This window comes from Cydia splendana, chromosome 15, assembly GCF_910591565.1.
Source record: "Cydia splendana chromosome 15, ilCydSple1.2, whole genome shotgun sequence".
Lineage (NCBI taxonomy): Eukaryota > Metazoa > Arthropoda > Insecta > Lepidoptera > Tortricidae > Cydia > Cydia splendana.
The window spans coordinates 14654546-14670469 of record NC_085974.1 but is presented as its reverse complement, the minus strand read 5'-3'; the positions used below and the strand labels follow the sequence as shown (position 1 = coordinate 14670469).

Below are 15924 nucleotides of genomic sequence, written 5' to 3'. Positions count from 1 at the left end.
TCTACTAAGCCTTGAAGCTCCTTCATGCACAGTTCGGTTTTCGCCGTTCAAGTGTCGTCGTGTCGCTAGAATTATATAGATGGCGTGCAATATAATTCTTTAATTGTATGGTTTTAATTTGCTTACCTCATAGACGTCGGTGGTGCCGTTTTCAAGCCCCATGTTGCTGAAAAATTAATTAAACGCATTAGCATCTTTTTACCCTAATACGGGTAGGGTTAGCTAAGCCTAAGGCGGTTATCACACTGGATGCTATTCGCACGTCGCTCCGATGTTTGAGCGTGACAACCCTATGCCCGTCAAAACTAAGATCAACTAAGATTGAGCCAATTATGTTTTTTTTTTCGAAGTACTGTTATTATAAGGCGGATTATAGTAGACAAACGTCTAAACCCCATTTTACTAGCCATGCCAACAATGTTATAAACCAAACGTGAAAAGGTTAAGGCAGCCGTATTCCTTTGGCACGTATCGAATACGGGCCAAGTTTACTGCTCATAAGCCATTCATTCAAATGTTGTTTCAATCAGCCAAGAAACTAAACGCTAAAGTGATAAATCGCGAGTTGGCATCGTTCCTTCGCAAATATGTCAAGGTTTACTGGTGCGCATCAAAATATCGTACCTTTATTCTATAATCATACCTTTATACGAGTTTTAGTAAGTAACTAATGCCGAGCTTTTAATCTCCTCACCGAAATTAACCAGTATAAAATGAGATCGATATCAGTAATACCTACACGTATCAAGAGATATTATACAAGGTGGTCTGGTGCTTGTACTCGGTAATCGATAGAATAAGCCAAGGTTTTACTACAGTACCTAAGTATGTAATTGCTGATACGTCGTATCTCTTTGATAACTGTACGGCATATAAGAGGTTTGGTAAATTACTTTTGAACTCGATTGTGCATTGACAAAACAGTTTATAGTCGATGCTCAAATTAATTGTCAGTTTAGAGAGCTGATTAATTTGGTACTTTAATTTTGATATCAATTTGAAAATGGCCTCAGTAACTATTAAAGTCGGTGTAGTTAGGTCGTTAAAGTTTAGGTATATTCTATTGAAAAGTCATTGAATGAAAGCTTAGGCGACTGTTGGAAAATAGACTTTATAATACCCACGTACAGTTCATTTCAGAACTAATCTTTTCACAATGTTTTTATTTTTGCGGGTTGGCGGGTGTTGAAAATGTAAATTTTATTTCTATAGGACTAGAGTTTACTTTCGAAAAATACTAAAAATTCGAAAATACTACTAAATAGCGTAACGGCATTTTGGCATGCGCTTGCACAGGATTCAATGCCGGTCATTCAGTACAGTGAACTGTGAAAACATTGGCAGTATTCTTGACAGTCTTGAGTGATACTAACATATGTTTGACGTCGCATACATTAATTAATAAAGCATTAATACGGACATTAGTTTTAATAAGTTTAAAAAAACTTGTTATTATGAGTTAGGGTTAATCCTGCGTTTTAATTTCCTGCGGACATCTTATAATATAGGACCTTTACAGGCTACTTTTATGGCCACTAAATACATACATAAGTGCCTAATAATTATTATGACCCATACATGTATTATTCCATGTTATCCTTGGGCGCCTGTGCCAAGTAATAAAACATACACACTGAATGACCTAATCTCACAAACTGCAGCTGAAACGCGGACTGAAATTCTGAACAGCTAGAATGTGGGAGAAGCCCCGTTTCACAAAATACCTGCCCCAGAAATAGATGCGCTAAATCATTTTTAAACGGCACCATCGCGTAGTACGCGCGTACGGGAAATGAGGTGAGTAAAGTTGATATTGTTACCAGGAAGTAGGAATCTGATTCAGTTTTAAAATTGTATTTTTATTTTTATTTAATTGATGATAATTATAAGACGTAATGTTTTGAAAAGATGTGTCCCGCCGAGTTTCTTGCCGTTCCCATATTGGCATACCCTCTTCCAATTTAGGGAAGGTTTCAATTTAAAAAGGAGGTGTAGGGTAAGAGCCGGTGTAGCTTTATTTGACGTTCATAAGCGCATTGTAACCTACTTTTTTTATCTACATATTTAAAAAAAGGCTTTACCAATGAGACAGAGTTTCAATAAGTGTTACTAGATATCAAAAAAATTGTACACGAAGTTCGCAGTTTTAGACAGGGGTTCCGGCAATATCGAGTGAAAAACCCCTATATCAGTTACTGCATAACCAGCATCAAATAGTTGCGCCTTAATTCTTGTCTCGAGTTCGAACACATTCCATTAGGAAGTGCTGTACATCCTCGACAGAGTCGCAGATATCGCAGTTGGGCGACTCTGCTTTCCTCATCTGATGAGCAAACATATTTAATGGAATGTCACCGGACCGAAGCCTGTGAGCACGTACAATTTTCGCCGGGTAACCTACTGGAAAAATAAATATTTATCTTATCTTTAACAACTTTTTACGGGTTTGATCTTAGATTGATACGAATACGATGGAATATCGCTCACGCTGATCGGTGCATGCGAAATGAAGTGAAAATCGAGCGAGAAATGGGCAATGAGCGCCAATTGCCAAGTCAATCGCCAAGAACGTATCAAAACATTAACAAATTGTTACATTAGAATCAACCTCAAGGGGAGTGGTAGGTATATATCATGCAATAGTTCAGGCACACGGCTCCCGACTGCTCTGAGCAGCAATTGACCGTAATTTAGGAAAAATAATCAGACCCACAAAGAAGTCAATGGAAGTTAAAACTTTCTGTCAAAAACTAAGTCACAGTGTAAAAACTAACAATGGTCCGACGGCATTTGACGTGTACCGAGCTACTAACAATGCGACGACAGCGATGTATGCAGCTCGGGTGCGCGCGAACCCCGCCCCGTCTCCCCTCGTCGAACGACTGTACCTATAGACGGTGACTAAGTCATTATTTTCAATACCAAAACCACAGGTCTAGAATGTACAATAATGCCTGCCAGGCTAAGTAAGCCCTTAAGCTAGGCTTAGTGAGAAATCAATGTCAAATCAGAATATATACATTCTGGATTAGATGTCAGAGATTGCGTATCATAACTTAAAAACATCCATAATTAGGAAACTCAAAAAATACAATATCCGTGCTCATCATCAGTGCTTAGAACCACCAACTTCTTAGGCAGGGTCAAAACCAACTAGTACCTATAGGATACCTATAAGCGGCGGATCATCTATACATGTATAGGACTCGATTCATACCGGCTGACCAAAGAGACACGTGGGCCTTGCCTCCAGATTCTTTCATTCTTTTAAAATTATGGCTTCAGTCCAGTGGGCCCATTTCGCCAGTGTCAACTGTCAAGGTATTAGGAGCTTTAAATATAACTAAAATTGTACGGTTATTACAAGACAGTGTATGGTGATTTTATTAGCTCTTGTAAAGCGAAAGCTGGACTTTAAAAGTAGCACGTGGACAACCGCCCGTTGACTCCAAAATGGTGGTTAAACACGTTTCAAGATTAATTCTCCATTCATTGCACACTATCACATTAGTTTACTGTATAATAAGCTATCGATATTACACTTTAAACAATATTAATGAGCAAAAAACAAAGGAATTAATCACGAGGCGTTACTATCAAGATGGCGCTCGAACTGGAAGTTCGCCTACAGAAATATAACTAAGAAACAATAAGCGGCTTTCCTAACAGATATGCTTGTCCCCGCCACTGATGGGTGACCTACATTGAACTTTAGTCACTTTTAAAGATTTAATTTTTACCATTAAAACTAACAAAAATAATTAATTTTAGTAACAAACCGACACTTCGCTATGCGATCACTTTTCACATTTCCACAAATACCACGACGATAAACTAAATTCCAAATTTTATAATCACATCAGTTATATTACTCAAAATAAACCTATCACGTTTCATTTCATCATATTAACGGATAAACTTACTTTTATATGACACTAAACTGAATTCGAATTTAGAACGTTCAGTTTTCTACGATCCGCTTTTTTCATGGAATCGAGCGGCGCGCGCGCCGAGCTCTTTCAGACTACAACTCATTTTCCGAGCCCTACCGAAACCATTTTTGTTATGTAATAGTGTGAACGGACTTCTGAATGCCGAATTTGATCATTGTTTATGGAGTTTTATTTTGTAATAAATTATCTACATAATATTTTGCTGCTATCACGTCCATCTACCAAGTGGATGCCGGTAGAGGGACGTGGACGAGACAGGCCCAAACGGAGATGGCGGGATAACCTGGACAGGTTCCTGGAAACACCAAACCGGGAGTCATGGAAATTAAGGGGAGAGGCCTTTGCCCAGCAGTGAGACACTCAAATAGGCTAGGAAAAAAATATATTTAAAAAAATATAATTTTAAAAATATCAGGTCGGATCACGTTTTGCGTCGCTGTAACTAAATACCTAATCATACGACAACGAAATTTAATGTGACCCTTTGCTTCAGAAACCAATTAAGTAAAATCATCTTCTGTATTGGCAACATCACATGAGATAGTGTGCGAGGTTATCGCAAAACTGTACAGGCAAGTTCACAAATATCTTTACGAGCCAACGTTCCAAAAATATATTTACACGCGTCTAAGACAGTGACGATAGGGTCGTGTAAATATATTTTTTGGACGTTGGCTTGTACAAATGTTTGTGAATTACACCATAAAGCAGAAAACAACGTTCTAAATTATATAGGTAGTAAAATAGGAGGCAATTCGATCGCGAAGACTGTAAATATGTACTGTAGATACTGGAAACATCTAATAAATAGTATATAATCAAATAAAAAGTAAGTGTAGTTTTAATCAGTTTTTAGTGAGATACTTGTCAGCTTGATGGTACTTAAATCTTGTGAAAAGAAATAATGTCACATTTGTTTTGTAAGAGCAATTGGAACTCGGCGACAACGACATTTAATATGTGCAAGAGCATACACTCATTGGAAATTTACGACAGTAGGTACCCAGTGATAAAATTTACTTTGTGTGTTTTAGATTTGAAGGGGAATATATTAAATATGTGTCTGAGTTTGGTTTCTTTAGCTCCAAAGATGAATGTTTGTATGAGAATTATTTGCTTTGCTAATACGTGAATAGTTAGATGCGACGAGTAATATAGATTTCCGCAAACCAACGCCTGATTATGTTAATAATTTGAATTCTATATCAATTTTTACGCAATAAACGATTGCATGCATTTAATTTCGAAAACACATTCTTTTTGTTTTGATTTAGGTATCATATACCGCAAGAAAAAACACAATACGAAGATTTGGGCAATAAATAAGACAAAGTAAGCGAGCCTCAGGATAAGGAAGACCCTTGTGGTATACCTTACAGCGTTTATGCTGCATCGAGTGTCAGTGTAGTTGATCCTTGCTTTTACCAATCTATACTGTGTTTATACCGTCTAATGTCCACTACCATTTATGTCCAAGCGACAAAACAGGTCTAGTTGTGAATTGAGACTGCTAAAGTGACCACCTGTTCAAGTGTTCACATTTTAGTGCCAGTTGGTTAATTACCGTTATTAATAGAAATTTATTTTAAAACAACGCGTTTGCAATTCGTATTGATGGTAATATGTGGTGACCCGTTTTATGCTGTTTGCCATTTTATTATTGTGTTCATAGGAGTATGATCAAATTACTTACGATATTCAGGTAATTAAGACCACATACAATACAAGAGATACTTTTTTGTCATTTGGAAATCAATCAATCATGATTTGGTAAATTGTTTCAGTTACTTTTAAAATCGTTTCCATTGTTTTGTCATTCTTACACTATTTAATGTCATCGATATGATGTTGTAATCGAAAATAAATTCACTTTCCGATTCATTAACCTCATCAAACAGCCTCCTATCGCTAGATAAAAGGGCGTTATGTTTCATTTTGTTGGCAGGCGGCCTAAGATTCAGCCAGTGATAATTATGTGATCTATTTAAAACGAGTATTGTAGTTGAGCTCTAACAAGCCGGCCGTGTCGCTTCAATCAGAACCCATGGAGCACAAGCGCGAAATTCCGCAGTGTGAGGTCTGCCAAAAACCTGCCAATCAGACCTGCGGAGGATGCAAGCTGGTCTACTACTGCTCAAGGGCCCATCAAAAACTAGGATGGAGAGAAGGCCACAAGTTCAAATGCTGCGCCTTCAAGATCCAATACTCCGACACCTTCGGACGACATATGGTTGCGACCAGAGACATTCAACCAGGAGAAATGATTTTAAAAGAGAAACCCGCATTGATCGGCCCAAAGATGTCCTCACCAGCACACTGCTTGGCTTGCGGAAAGAAGCTAGAGCCAATGAAAATCGGAGACAAACTTGATTTCTATAAATGTACATCTTGTTTATGGCCCATGTGCAACCAGAAGTGCGAGAAAGCTGATGTACATAAGGCAGAATGCAAAATCATGACTGAAAAGAAGTATAAGTGCACTATTAAATATGAACAACCAGACAAAAGTGAAGCAGCATACTGTGTTATTGCACCGATGAGAGTCTTACTGATGAAACAGTCGAATCCTCAGCAATTTGAAAATATTATCAATTTGGAATCTCATTTAGACGAGAGGATAGGTACGCCATTGTACTCAATTCTCAAAGCTAATCTCAGTACATTCATAATACAAGTTCTCGGACTTGATTTCGACGAAGAAACTATTCTGAAAGTGGCTTCAATCATTGATACAAACGCGTTCGATGTCAGATCTCCTGACGGATCGAAAAGGTTACGGGCTATTTATGTCACAGCCGCAATGATGAACCATAGCTGCAAACCGAATACTCGTCACATTTATTTGGGCGACGATTATAATATGGCCCTGATTGCAACTGTGCCAATTTCTAAAGGTGAACCTATAACTGCAACGTACACACAGTCGCTATGGGGTACCTTGGATAGACGGAGACATCTAAAAATAAACAAATGTTTTGATTGTGACTGCGATAGGTGTAAGGACCCAACCGAATTTGGTACTAATCTTGGTAACATATACTGTTCAGTTTGCAATTCAGGGGGCGCAGCGAATGGGGCTATGTTGATGTCAACAAATCCTTTGGACGAAACGGCAAATTGGAAATGCGAGAAGTGTGACCATTTTATTCTGAGCAAGCAGATGTTTTGGGGAAACAATGCTTTGAAACAAGACCTAAATAAGCTCGATAGGAATGGCCCCAAACAATTTGAAGAATTCATCATGAAATACAGTCAGACGCTTCATCCATCAAATCATTTAGTGGTGCAAGCAAAGTTAGCCTTGATTCAGATTTATGGAAATTACAAAGGATATACCTTATCAGGTAATATTGATATTTATCAGTTACGTTTTGGTACTTATTTATATTTACGTAATAGTTACGATACGTTCTGTGCGTAAATGATGTTTCAAAGTGTCCGTGTAATGTTATTACCTACTTATAACTTTATAATAACATGAGTGGATATTGATTACTTGTAAATCCTGTCACCGAAAAATGTTTATCAATTGAAGAATCTATAATTATTACATAAACTCTAAATAACCCCTTTTGAAAAAGCACCCTTCTTTTTATATGATCCCAACTAAGTTTTTGGTGTTTTCAACATATTTTTCTCAATATTCAACTTTTTTGCAGACTTATCAGACAACGTCCTGCAACGCAAAATAGACCTATGTCATGAACTTCTGGAAATTGCCGACAAAATTGAACCTGGATGGACGCGGTTCAGAGGCACCCTTCTCCTTGATTTACAATCGGCTATGACTATCCAGACGAAGAGGGAATTTGAAACTGAGAAGTTGACTAAAGCTGCTGCCCAGGTAATTAATACAAAAATAGTATAAAAAAAATTATACATTTAAATACAATCAATCAAATATATTGATTTCATAATTAAAATAACACATAAACTAAACTTAAATATGAATATAAACTAAATAAGTTATAAAATAAATTAACTACTGAAGCCCGTCCCGGGCTGACCCCGACGCAAAGGTGCCCATCACGCTCGCTGCGTTGCCGCGTTGGATTTCGATGTTGTGGGTAATGGTCATTGGCATGAAGAGTCAATTGCGATAAAATAATTAGACCCGCAACGTAAATTAACTCGATACTACGTTTTACTTGAAATTCTTATGATATATTTCATCACATGTAATAAAAAATCTACTCAACGTACAACACATGTCATAAAAAAAACTACTCATTCTTATTTTCATTAATCCTTACATTTGTGAATGCGAGCACGTGAGTTTCTACAAAACATAAATCCAAACATTGGAATTCAGCCAAATAGAATTAATGCTAGCCGACTTTGTGTGCCCAGGCGTTAATATGTCTAAAATTATATTGTGTTTGAGTTCTACTGCGGTACTTCACGTGATAAATCGTTCGACTGTTAGATTTAACATAACGTTAACATTATTTGAAAGGCGTTGGTGCATTTATACTCTGGCAGCTCAACTTTGTCAATAGAAAAAGAAACGAAAATCAAAATTCTTTTTCAGTACCTATGTAGAATAGGGCAAAACAAATCAAAATATATGTAGGTATGGGAGATCAATCTTTCGCGCCTACATTTTTCAACTGTCGCCTTTTTCTACTGCAAAGCTGGCTTGAAAGAGTATATTTGCACCTGTGACTTAAGTTACTTACTCAGTTCTTTCACTCCTTGTTTTCATGGTTTTATCATTTGTTCTATAAACTGGCCGGCCAAGATTTGTATTCATTATTTCTTTAGAAAGATATACTAACTTTTGGTACAACATCATTAAAAAACTAAATAAATATTTGTCAAGACAAATTTTATACAATGGAACTAGTGGGACAACTATAACATTGACAAACAAAAGAAAGAAATGATAATACAGAATAACGATAGTGGCTATAATAAATCGTGTTTTTTTTCACAGGATCGTTTAATGGAATCCATGGTTCTGCTGCAAGAAGCTGCCAATATTCTCCGAGTCGAGCCTCACATGAAAGACGCCCTAGAAGCAAAGATACAAGAGCTGGCCAGTCAATTAGAAGTTACTGATACTGAGAATGGATCCGAGTGTCTATCTGTAGACTAAGTGAAAAAAAAATGAAAGTTACATAATAAGCTTTAATTATTCACACAATTTTTATTACAGTATCTATGTTAATATTATTACTATTATTACTGCGAAATAAAGACATTTATAACACTAATGTTTTATTTCCTACTTGGTAAAATAACCTTCATAGTCTATGTGCTAATACTGATAATTAAGATTTTAATGATCTAGATTTCTTTAAATATAAACACAATCTCCACAAAAAAGAAAATCTTTTTAATGCATTACAACTTCCTATAGTCCTTTTAATTTTTTTTACCTTTTGCCCATTAACTTGATAGATCAGTTATCAGGTCTCAACGGAGTAACTTTAGTAGGTTTCCCGGTAATATCATCGGCTTTAGGTATACTAAGCTCTAATGTATCCTTATTGATACGCAGCACATTCTTGATTGCTTTCGTCAACTTCCGGTTTGGTTTCGGTGAATTCTCAATTACGAAGATCTTCTCTGAGTTCTTGTCTCCTACTGAAGGGGGAGGTTGTTTCCTTTTGAACTGCAACATCATGGACAATTTGAATTTCAATATTATTGTTTCTGATGTATTTTAAATTCTTTTTAAAGTTTAACTTTGAGTTATACTCAATGGTGGTTGAAAAGTTGTCGAGCGGAACAAAAGTATGTGCCTGCGTGGGTGTTGTGCTAAAGAAATTTTATAATAGAAAGGTTCTTTTTCAAATTAACTTTAGTATTTAGTATTAATTATTTGAGTGAACCCTAGCTTCATATTTGTATGAGACTTCCAAATCTAAATTTTATAGTTTAAATGACTCAGGAAATTTAGGTAACCTATTGTACTTACCATGGCACAAACACAGCACCAAGACCCAAATCTACAGCAGGCTATACCAGGAGTCCTATCCATAGCCCTACGGAACCTGAGGTTAGTGAACCCGTAGATGAGAGGGTTGATAGCGCTGTTGAAGTACATGAGGAAATTGCCAGCAAACCAGATGATAGAGAAGATACCGTCCACCTAGAAAAAAATTAAAGTTTTGTCAAATTCTTTTCTAGTTTGTTAATGTTGAGTATTTAAACCTTTAGTGCCACTAAAGATAAAACCGCATAATGTTAAAGCATCCTATTCAAGAAATAAAACCTTGTTGGCAAAGAACGTCTACTGACTTTTATAGGTCACAGCATAAATATAGTACATAATGTGGTGTACTTTCGTTTGGGCCAAATACCTTTCGCCAAATTTCACTTCCCAACAAACTTATCGCAATAGTTTCATTTCCCAAAGGAACCTTTAGCAATGTTACACTTCGCATATAATTTATTTGGTCAAATTATCACTTGGCATGATTTTACTTTGTCAAATGTTGTTAGGACAAAAAAATATTTAGCAAACGTTTTTTATTGGCTAATATTTATATTCCAAAAAAGCCGTTAAGTGGGTTAGGTTAGGTTTGAACTGCGATCCTCACAGAACCGAACAAAAGTGGGTTAGGTTAGGTTAGAACTGCGAGCCTTACAGAAACGAATTGCTACTAGAAAAGTGGGTTTGATTAGGTTAGAACTGCGATCCTCTCAGAACCGAACTGCTATCAGAGAAGTGGGTTAGGTTAGGCTAGAACTACGACCTTTACAGAAACGAAATGCTACTAAAAAAGTGGGTGGTTTTACCTCTTTTTCTACATACCTAGTGCACCATCTACAATAATCTTTCACCGGCCCCCATAGAAATCGGTTTTTTTCTTAAAAATTATAATGTTTATGGTTCAACTAATCACATCCGTATGCGTAAAACATAACCAAAATGATAAAAAAACCAAGGTCGGGATTAAGTATTTCAAATAAAAGCAAAAATAAATATCCATTGGTATGTAAATTGTATGCCATGCAATATGTTATGCTTAATGATAATAATGATAAATTTGACTAAATAATACTTGGTAAAATGAAACTTGTCCAAGTAATTATTTGCTAAGCAATAACTTGCCAAAAAAGACTATTGCTAACTGAAAAATTGCGATAAGTTGTTTTGCCAAACATTTTTTTGGGAAATGATAATTTGGGAAACATAGTTTGGGATGTGATACTTTGGGAAACGTTTTTGGCCCATTCGTTAGTAAACCACATAATGTATAACGGTGTTGTAAAGTTTGCGTGTTAGCCATAAAATTTCTCCGCCCATAAATTATCGCTAGTTTATGAAACTTGCCTAATCGACTTACCTAAACGTAATCCTCATAGCTCGGCGTCTAGTTCTTACGGGAGTGTGTCCAAATATTTGATAAAAACAGAAAGTCTTAAGTTAACTTACCTACTGAGTTAATAGTCATGTTGTTATTGTTTCTCCAGTTGATGAAAGTTTAGGATATTTTTAGAGAGCAGAACGTTTTGCAGTTATCTTTAGCACTTGGTATCTATAAAATCGGCAGGCTGGCCATATCACATTTAGAAACACAGAAAGCAATAATTATACTTACAGAATTTATGGTCATGCTGTTATTATTCCTCCAATAGATCAGCAGTGTGTATGGGACCCTGCAGAAAACAGCCGCGAGTAGAACGCAAGCGGTGATCCTCATAGCTCGACGTCGGGCTCTGGCGGCTGTCTGACCGTTCCCTCGTAGTTTCCTTGCACTCCATTCTAACTTCCACATTATTGTGCCGTACTGAAGATTAAATATAAAAGAAAAGATAAGTATGTAAGTAGGATCCTTTGAATCGTCAATGTATTCATTGTATATAAAAATTGACGATATCTAAATGAAAAATACAAGAGAACAAATTGAAAAATAAGCGCACGGCTTATGGTGTCAGGTCAATAACAAAATTGAAGGCAAAGTAACCTAAGCATAAACTTACTGATAAGAAACTTGTAAGCGTAAGAAAAAAGTCAAAGTATTTAATATTTGTGTTATTAGTGTTCTCATTTTCGAAGTTGATAGGACCAAACTAAATATACTTAATAAAAAACACCTACAGTTAAAACCATGACTCCCAGAGGGATCCAAACCAGCATACTGAGTGTGAAATGCCAGTAGATACCAAGAAACTTGACATCTTCAACGCAATAGGTCTCCAGATGATCCAGCCATTGACGTTCCTTAAATATGAAATTGAATATTTTTCATGAAATAGGTAGGTACTTAAGTTAGTATCCTACGTGCTAACAGGACAACATGATTTTTGTTTATTAAAAAAAATAGTTTATAAATCACAAATACACAGTATAATTAATAAATTTTTGTAACTGCAAAGAAGCACTAGTGATTTATATTTAGTAAGACTCTTTAGTAACACCAAAAAGAATAGAATAGTATAGAGGGGTCCTGTCATTGTAAATTTTGTAGTCACTGTAAATTTACTGCCATCTATCGACACACGACTAAAACTCAAAATGAAAACGTATAAAGTTATCAAAAAATGTATATATATGGATAAATGATTTTATTATTTTTATATCATTTTGATCCATGTTCATTCACTGATATCTATGTGTTAAAATTGTTAAATATGAAACGGTGTCGTCACGCCATCTAGCCGAGGATAGGCTAAAGGTGTGTGCGCCACCTATTCGAGAATGACTTTTACTGGAATTCCGAGGCACGTTTTTTCCTTAGACTTTATTCGTCTTATACGAAGTTACATATGTCTTTGGTAACACTATTGGAACACAAAGCTAACTTACCACATATTCCCGCTTAATGATCCAGGGTAGTGACAACAAGATGGCGGCGATCCAGCTGATGATGATCAGTTTCGGAGCTGCTGACTTCGTGACCCTCGCGTCTGCTGTTAAGGCTGCTGCAGCCATCCTGTCGTAGCAGACTAGCATCACTGCACCTACTGCTGCCAGCAGCATTGTTGCTTAAACAGAAGTTGAGTCAGTCATCAATCATCATCATCAGTCAATCAAAAAATCAATACTTAGTGTACTGATATGCCATCGGAAAATAATCTAAAATTACTTATGGAAATTTTTCAGAAACATATTATTTAATTCAATTCATATTCAATTTCCAGAATGAAAGTTTCCTTTATTTCCTGTGAATATTTCCTAACATTTCCGAGAACTTTTCCTAATTTTTGGAAACTTTCCGCACATCTGCAACTTAGCTCTAAGTAACGTAACTGGTGAAGAGTTTTAAGCAGACTTAAGGAATGGCTAATTGGTCAAATATTCATAAATATTCTTTATTCCTTACGAAAAGTCAAATGATGAAAGTCTTATAGGAGGTAGTCCTTTTGTTAAGAAATTATTTAATGCCTTTACAAGCTTCCACCACCCTTTTTACGCCTACGGGAAGATTTCGGGGATAAATACTATTCTTCTTCCCCACAACTCAAACTATCTCCATACTTCATTTATCTCTCAATGTGTTCAGCGGTTATTGATTCCCCACACAAATTTCCACCCCCCTTTTCAAACGTATAAGGGATGATTTCTGGGATAAATACTATCCTATGTCCTTTCTCAGGATTTATCTCTATAATAACATACTTTCGTATTTATAATAAGTATTAATTTACAAATGTTATAAATACCTTGCATGAATCCCTCAAAACGGCAACCGAAATTCTTCAACACATAGTTCTGGTAAAAGTCCCTAACCAACATGAACCAGGGACAGAACAACAGCGTCAGCAGATCAGTCACCGCCAAATTTCCAATGAGGTAATTACTTGCTGTCCATAACCACCTGTTCTTGGCTAAGGTGATCAGAATGACGGAGTTGAGGAAGATCCCGAATATGCCGATGATGAGCATTGGGGTTGTTTTCAGTGCTATTTCTTGCGGGGATTTTACGTGCCATAGTGTGTTTGGAAACGGGAATTGTGATGTGTCTAACTGTAAGTGAAATAAAAGTGCTAAGTAAAGTAAAGTGAAATACTTAAGTGAATAAAATCTAAACATTTTAAACGAGATACGGCCCAATTCGAACATTACTTAAAATGTCACAGCGATAATCGTATCGCTATACCGACCGATCTGGAAAATTTGGACATACCTACTTAAAACCTAACCCCCTTATTCATAAAACATTACGGGCCTGATTTCGTTAAATTATGTTTTATCCCTTTCTTACATTTGATTCATAGCTAATTCAGGCCAGTAACGCGTTTTTCGCTGTCTCAAACATGTAGTAGTCCCACTACGCCCTTACATAACTAATGTTCTAATTTGAAACAAATGTACTTACGTCTAAAAGATAATCAATGCTCCAATTCGTTTTAACCGCTAATTCATCATAATCCAGCATCTTTTGGTACAAGCTTATGTTACTGTCAATTCCACAGAACATTATGTACTTTCATTATTCAGTTTTAATTAAAATAATACACTGTATAGTTACTACTTATTATTTTATTTTACTACTTAAATTCTTAATTTTGCAGTCCCTTAAAAACTTTTTTTTAAACCCACAAAAATGCTGAAAAAGGAAATAAACGGATAACAGAATATTTAGACGTATGAAAACTCAAAAACGTTCTGATATTGATGATATTTAATCATATAAAATCATTACTATTTACTACCTACCCGTAAAAATCAAACAATAGGTAATATACCTATGTAAAAAACAAAACACGGTTAACGTAAAAGACTCTTGATTAAATTGATTAATAAATAGGTAAATTAAATAATAAAACAAATGAAAGCACTAAACCAATGCACTAAGACCAAGCTTTCTATACTGACTAGATAAACCAAGCTATCATTTTGAGGCACTTCAGATTACAGTCCAACCATTACTAATTTGCACCTCTTAAAGACCTTAAACCTATGAAATAAAGCCTAATTTTGGTTAATTAAGTAATTTTATTTAAGCGTCGGTACTATTATCACGTGAGCGGTAGCTGCTCCATTAGATTATATAAAAGCTTTGTTATCTATGAATCGCAAATGCCTTTTATTGATAATAGTGAAGTGTCAAAACACACGGAAAACCTCAAGGGCATAGCTAAAGGTTAGAACTTTAGTATTAAGTAGGTACTTATTGCCAAATCTATACCGGATGTGGCCCGTAATACGAGCAATAAATTAAACTGTAGGATGTACTCGTCATACTGACCAACATTTATACAGCGACTTTTAAAAATAACTTGTGCTTTGATTTATAATAAATCAACTTTAGCGTTTATTCGAAGACGCGATGTACTGCAAATTTTATTATGTATGTTTAAGGCGTGACAAGCCACGTCAATCACAATGATAATGACGTACATTGAAGATAATATTTATTTTGTATGAAAAATAGGAAGTCCAAATACTTCATAATTTTTCAAAGTTATTGAACAAAAGTGAAGTTTGAGAAGTGTAATCTATGTTTAAATAAAATTATTTGCTCGTGTAACAGGCCACACCCGTATATAAATGAAAAAAAAAAACTAAAGTCATTATACAGAATACCTACAGAAGAGCCATCCACCTCAAATAAATAATTCTTATGTAACTAGAGTCCGTCTAATCTAACTTTCCAGCTATTTGAATAGAATAAACAAAGGGTGTGTCAATTTAAACGTCATATTTTCATAGGAATTTGACATTAATGATGACATTGCCATACTTTGTCATTGCAAATGCCATGCAGAGTTATCTTGGTCCGACTCTAGTGGCTGCGAATTGGCCCTCATAAAAATTTCCGTCGATCGTGCTATGAACAAAAATAGGTACCGAGTTTCAAAATAGTTAGGATAGGTACTTACCTATTACTTTGTACTTTTTATAACAGACATAAGTGATATGCAATAGTACATTTCGATGCTAGTGCGGAAGGTATGTCATTACTTCACGAGTACCGAGATATCTTGCCACGAGCCGCAGGCGAGTGGGAAGACTCGGGACGAGTGAAGAATGACATTTCCGCACGTGTATCGAACGACGTTTTTTAATACA

At 35.9% G+C, this 15924-nt stretch overlaps 3 protein-coding genes across 3 annotated transcripts in view; 1 reads left to right on the top strand and 2 right to left on the bottom strand.

Moving 5' to 3' along the window:
• The window catches only part of LOC134797742 (SET domain-containing protein SmydA-8), a 45213-nt gene extending 41208 nt beyond the window's left edge, over positions 1-4005 (bottom strand). Inside the window, exons 1-2 of the mRNA XM_063770100.1 lie at positions 3924-4005; positions 127-166 (exon numbers count right to left, since the gene is read on the bottom strand). Of these exons, the coding sequence (XP_063626170.1) occupies positions 127-162 (36 nt within the window). The 5' untranslated portion in view covers positions 163-166; positions 3924-4005. The remainder of the gene's footprint in view (positions 1-126; positions 167-3923) is intronic.
• A 1884-nt stretch (positions 4006-5889) lies between these two features.
• Positions 5890-9078, top strand: LOC134797717 (SET domain-containing protein SmydA-8-like). Its single transcript, XM_063770067.1, has 3 exons — positions 5890-7297; positions 7613-7797; positions 8890-9078. Exons 1-3 carry the CDS (start codon positions 5998-6000, stop codon positions 9049-9051), a joined length of 1647 nt encoding a protein of 548 aa, XP_063626137.1. The 5' UTR covers positions 5890-5997; the 3' UTR covers positions 9052-9078.
• A 279-nt stretch (positions 9079-9357) lies between these two features.
• Positions 9358-14352, bottom strand: LOC134797281 (red-sensitive opsin). Its single transcript, XM_063769509.1, has 7 exons — positions 14228-14352; positions 13572-13875; positions 12715-12893; positions 12007-12129; positions 11507-11695; positions 9877-10050; positions 9358-9570 (listed from the first exon to the last, which is right to left on the bottom strand). The coding sequence occupies exons 1-7, from the start codon at positions 14327-14329 to the stop codon at positions 9358-9360; spliced, it is 1284 nt and encodes a 427-aa protein (XP_063625579.1). The 5' UTR covers positions 14330-14352.
• Positions 14353-15924: the final 1572 nt, after the last annotated feature.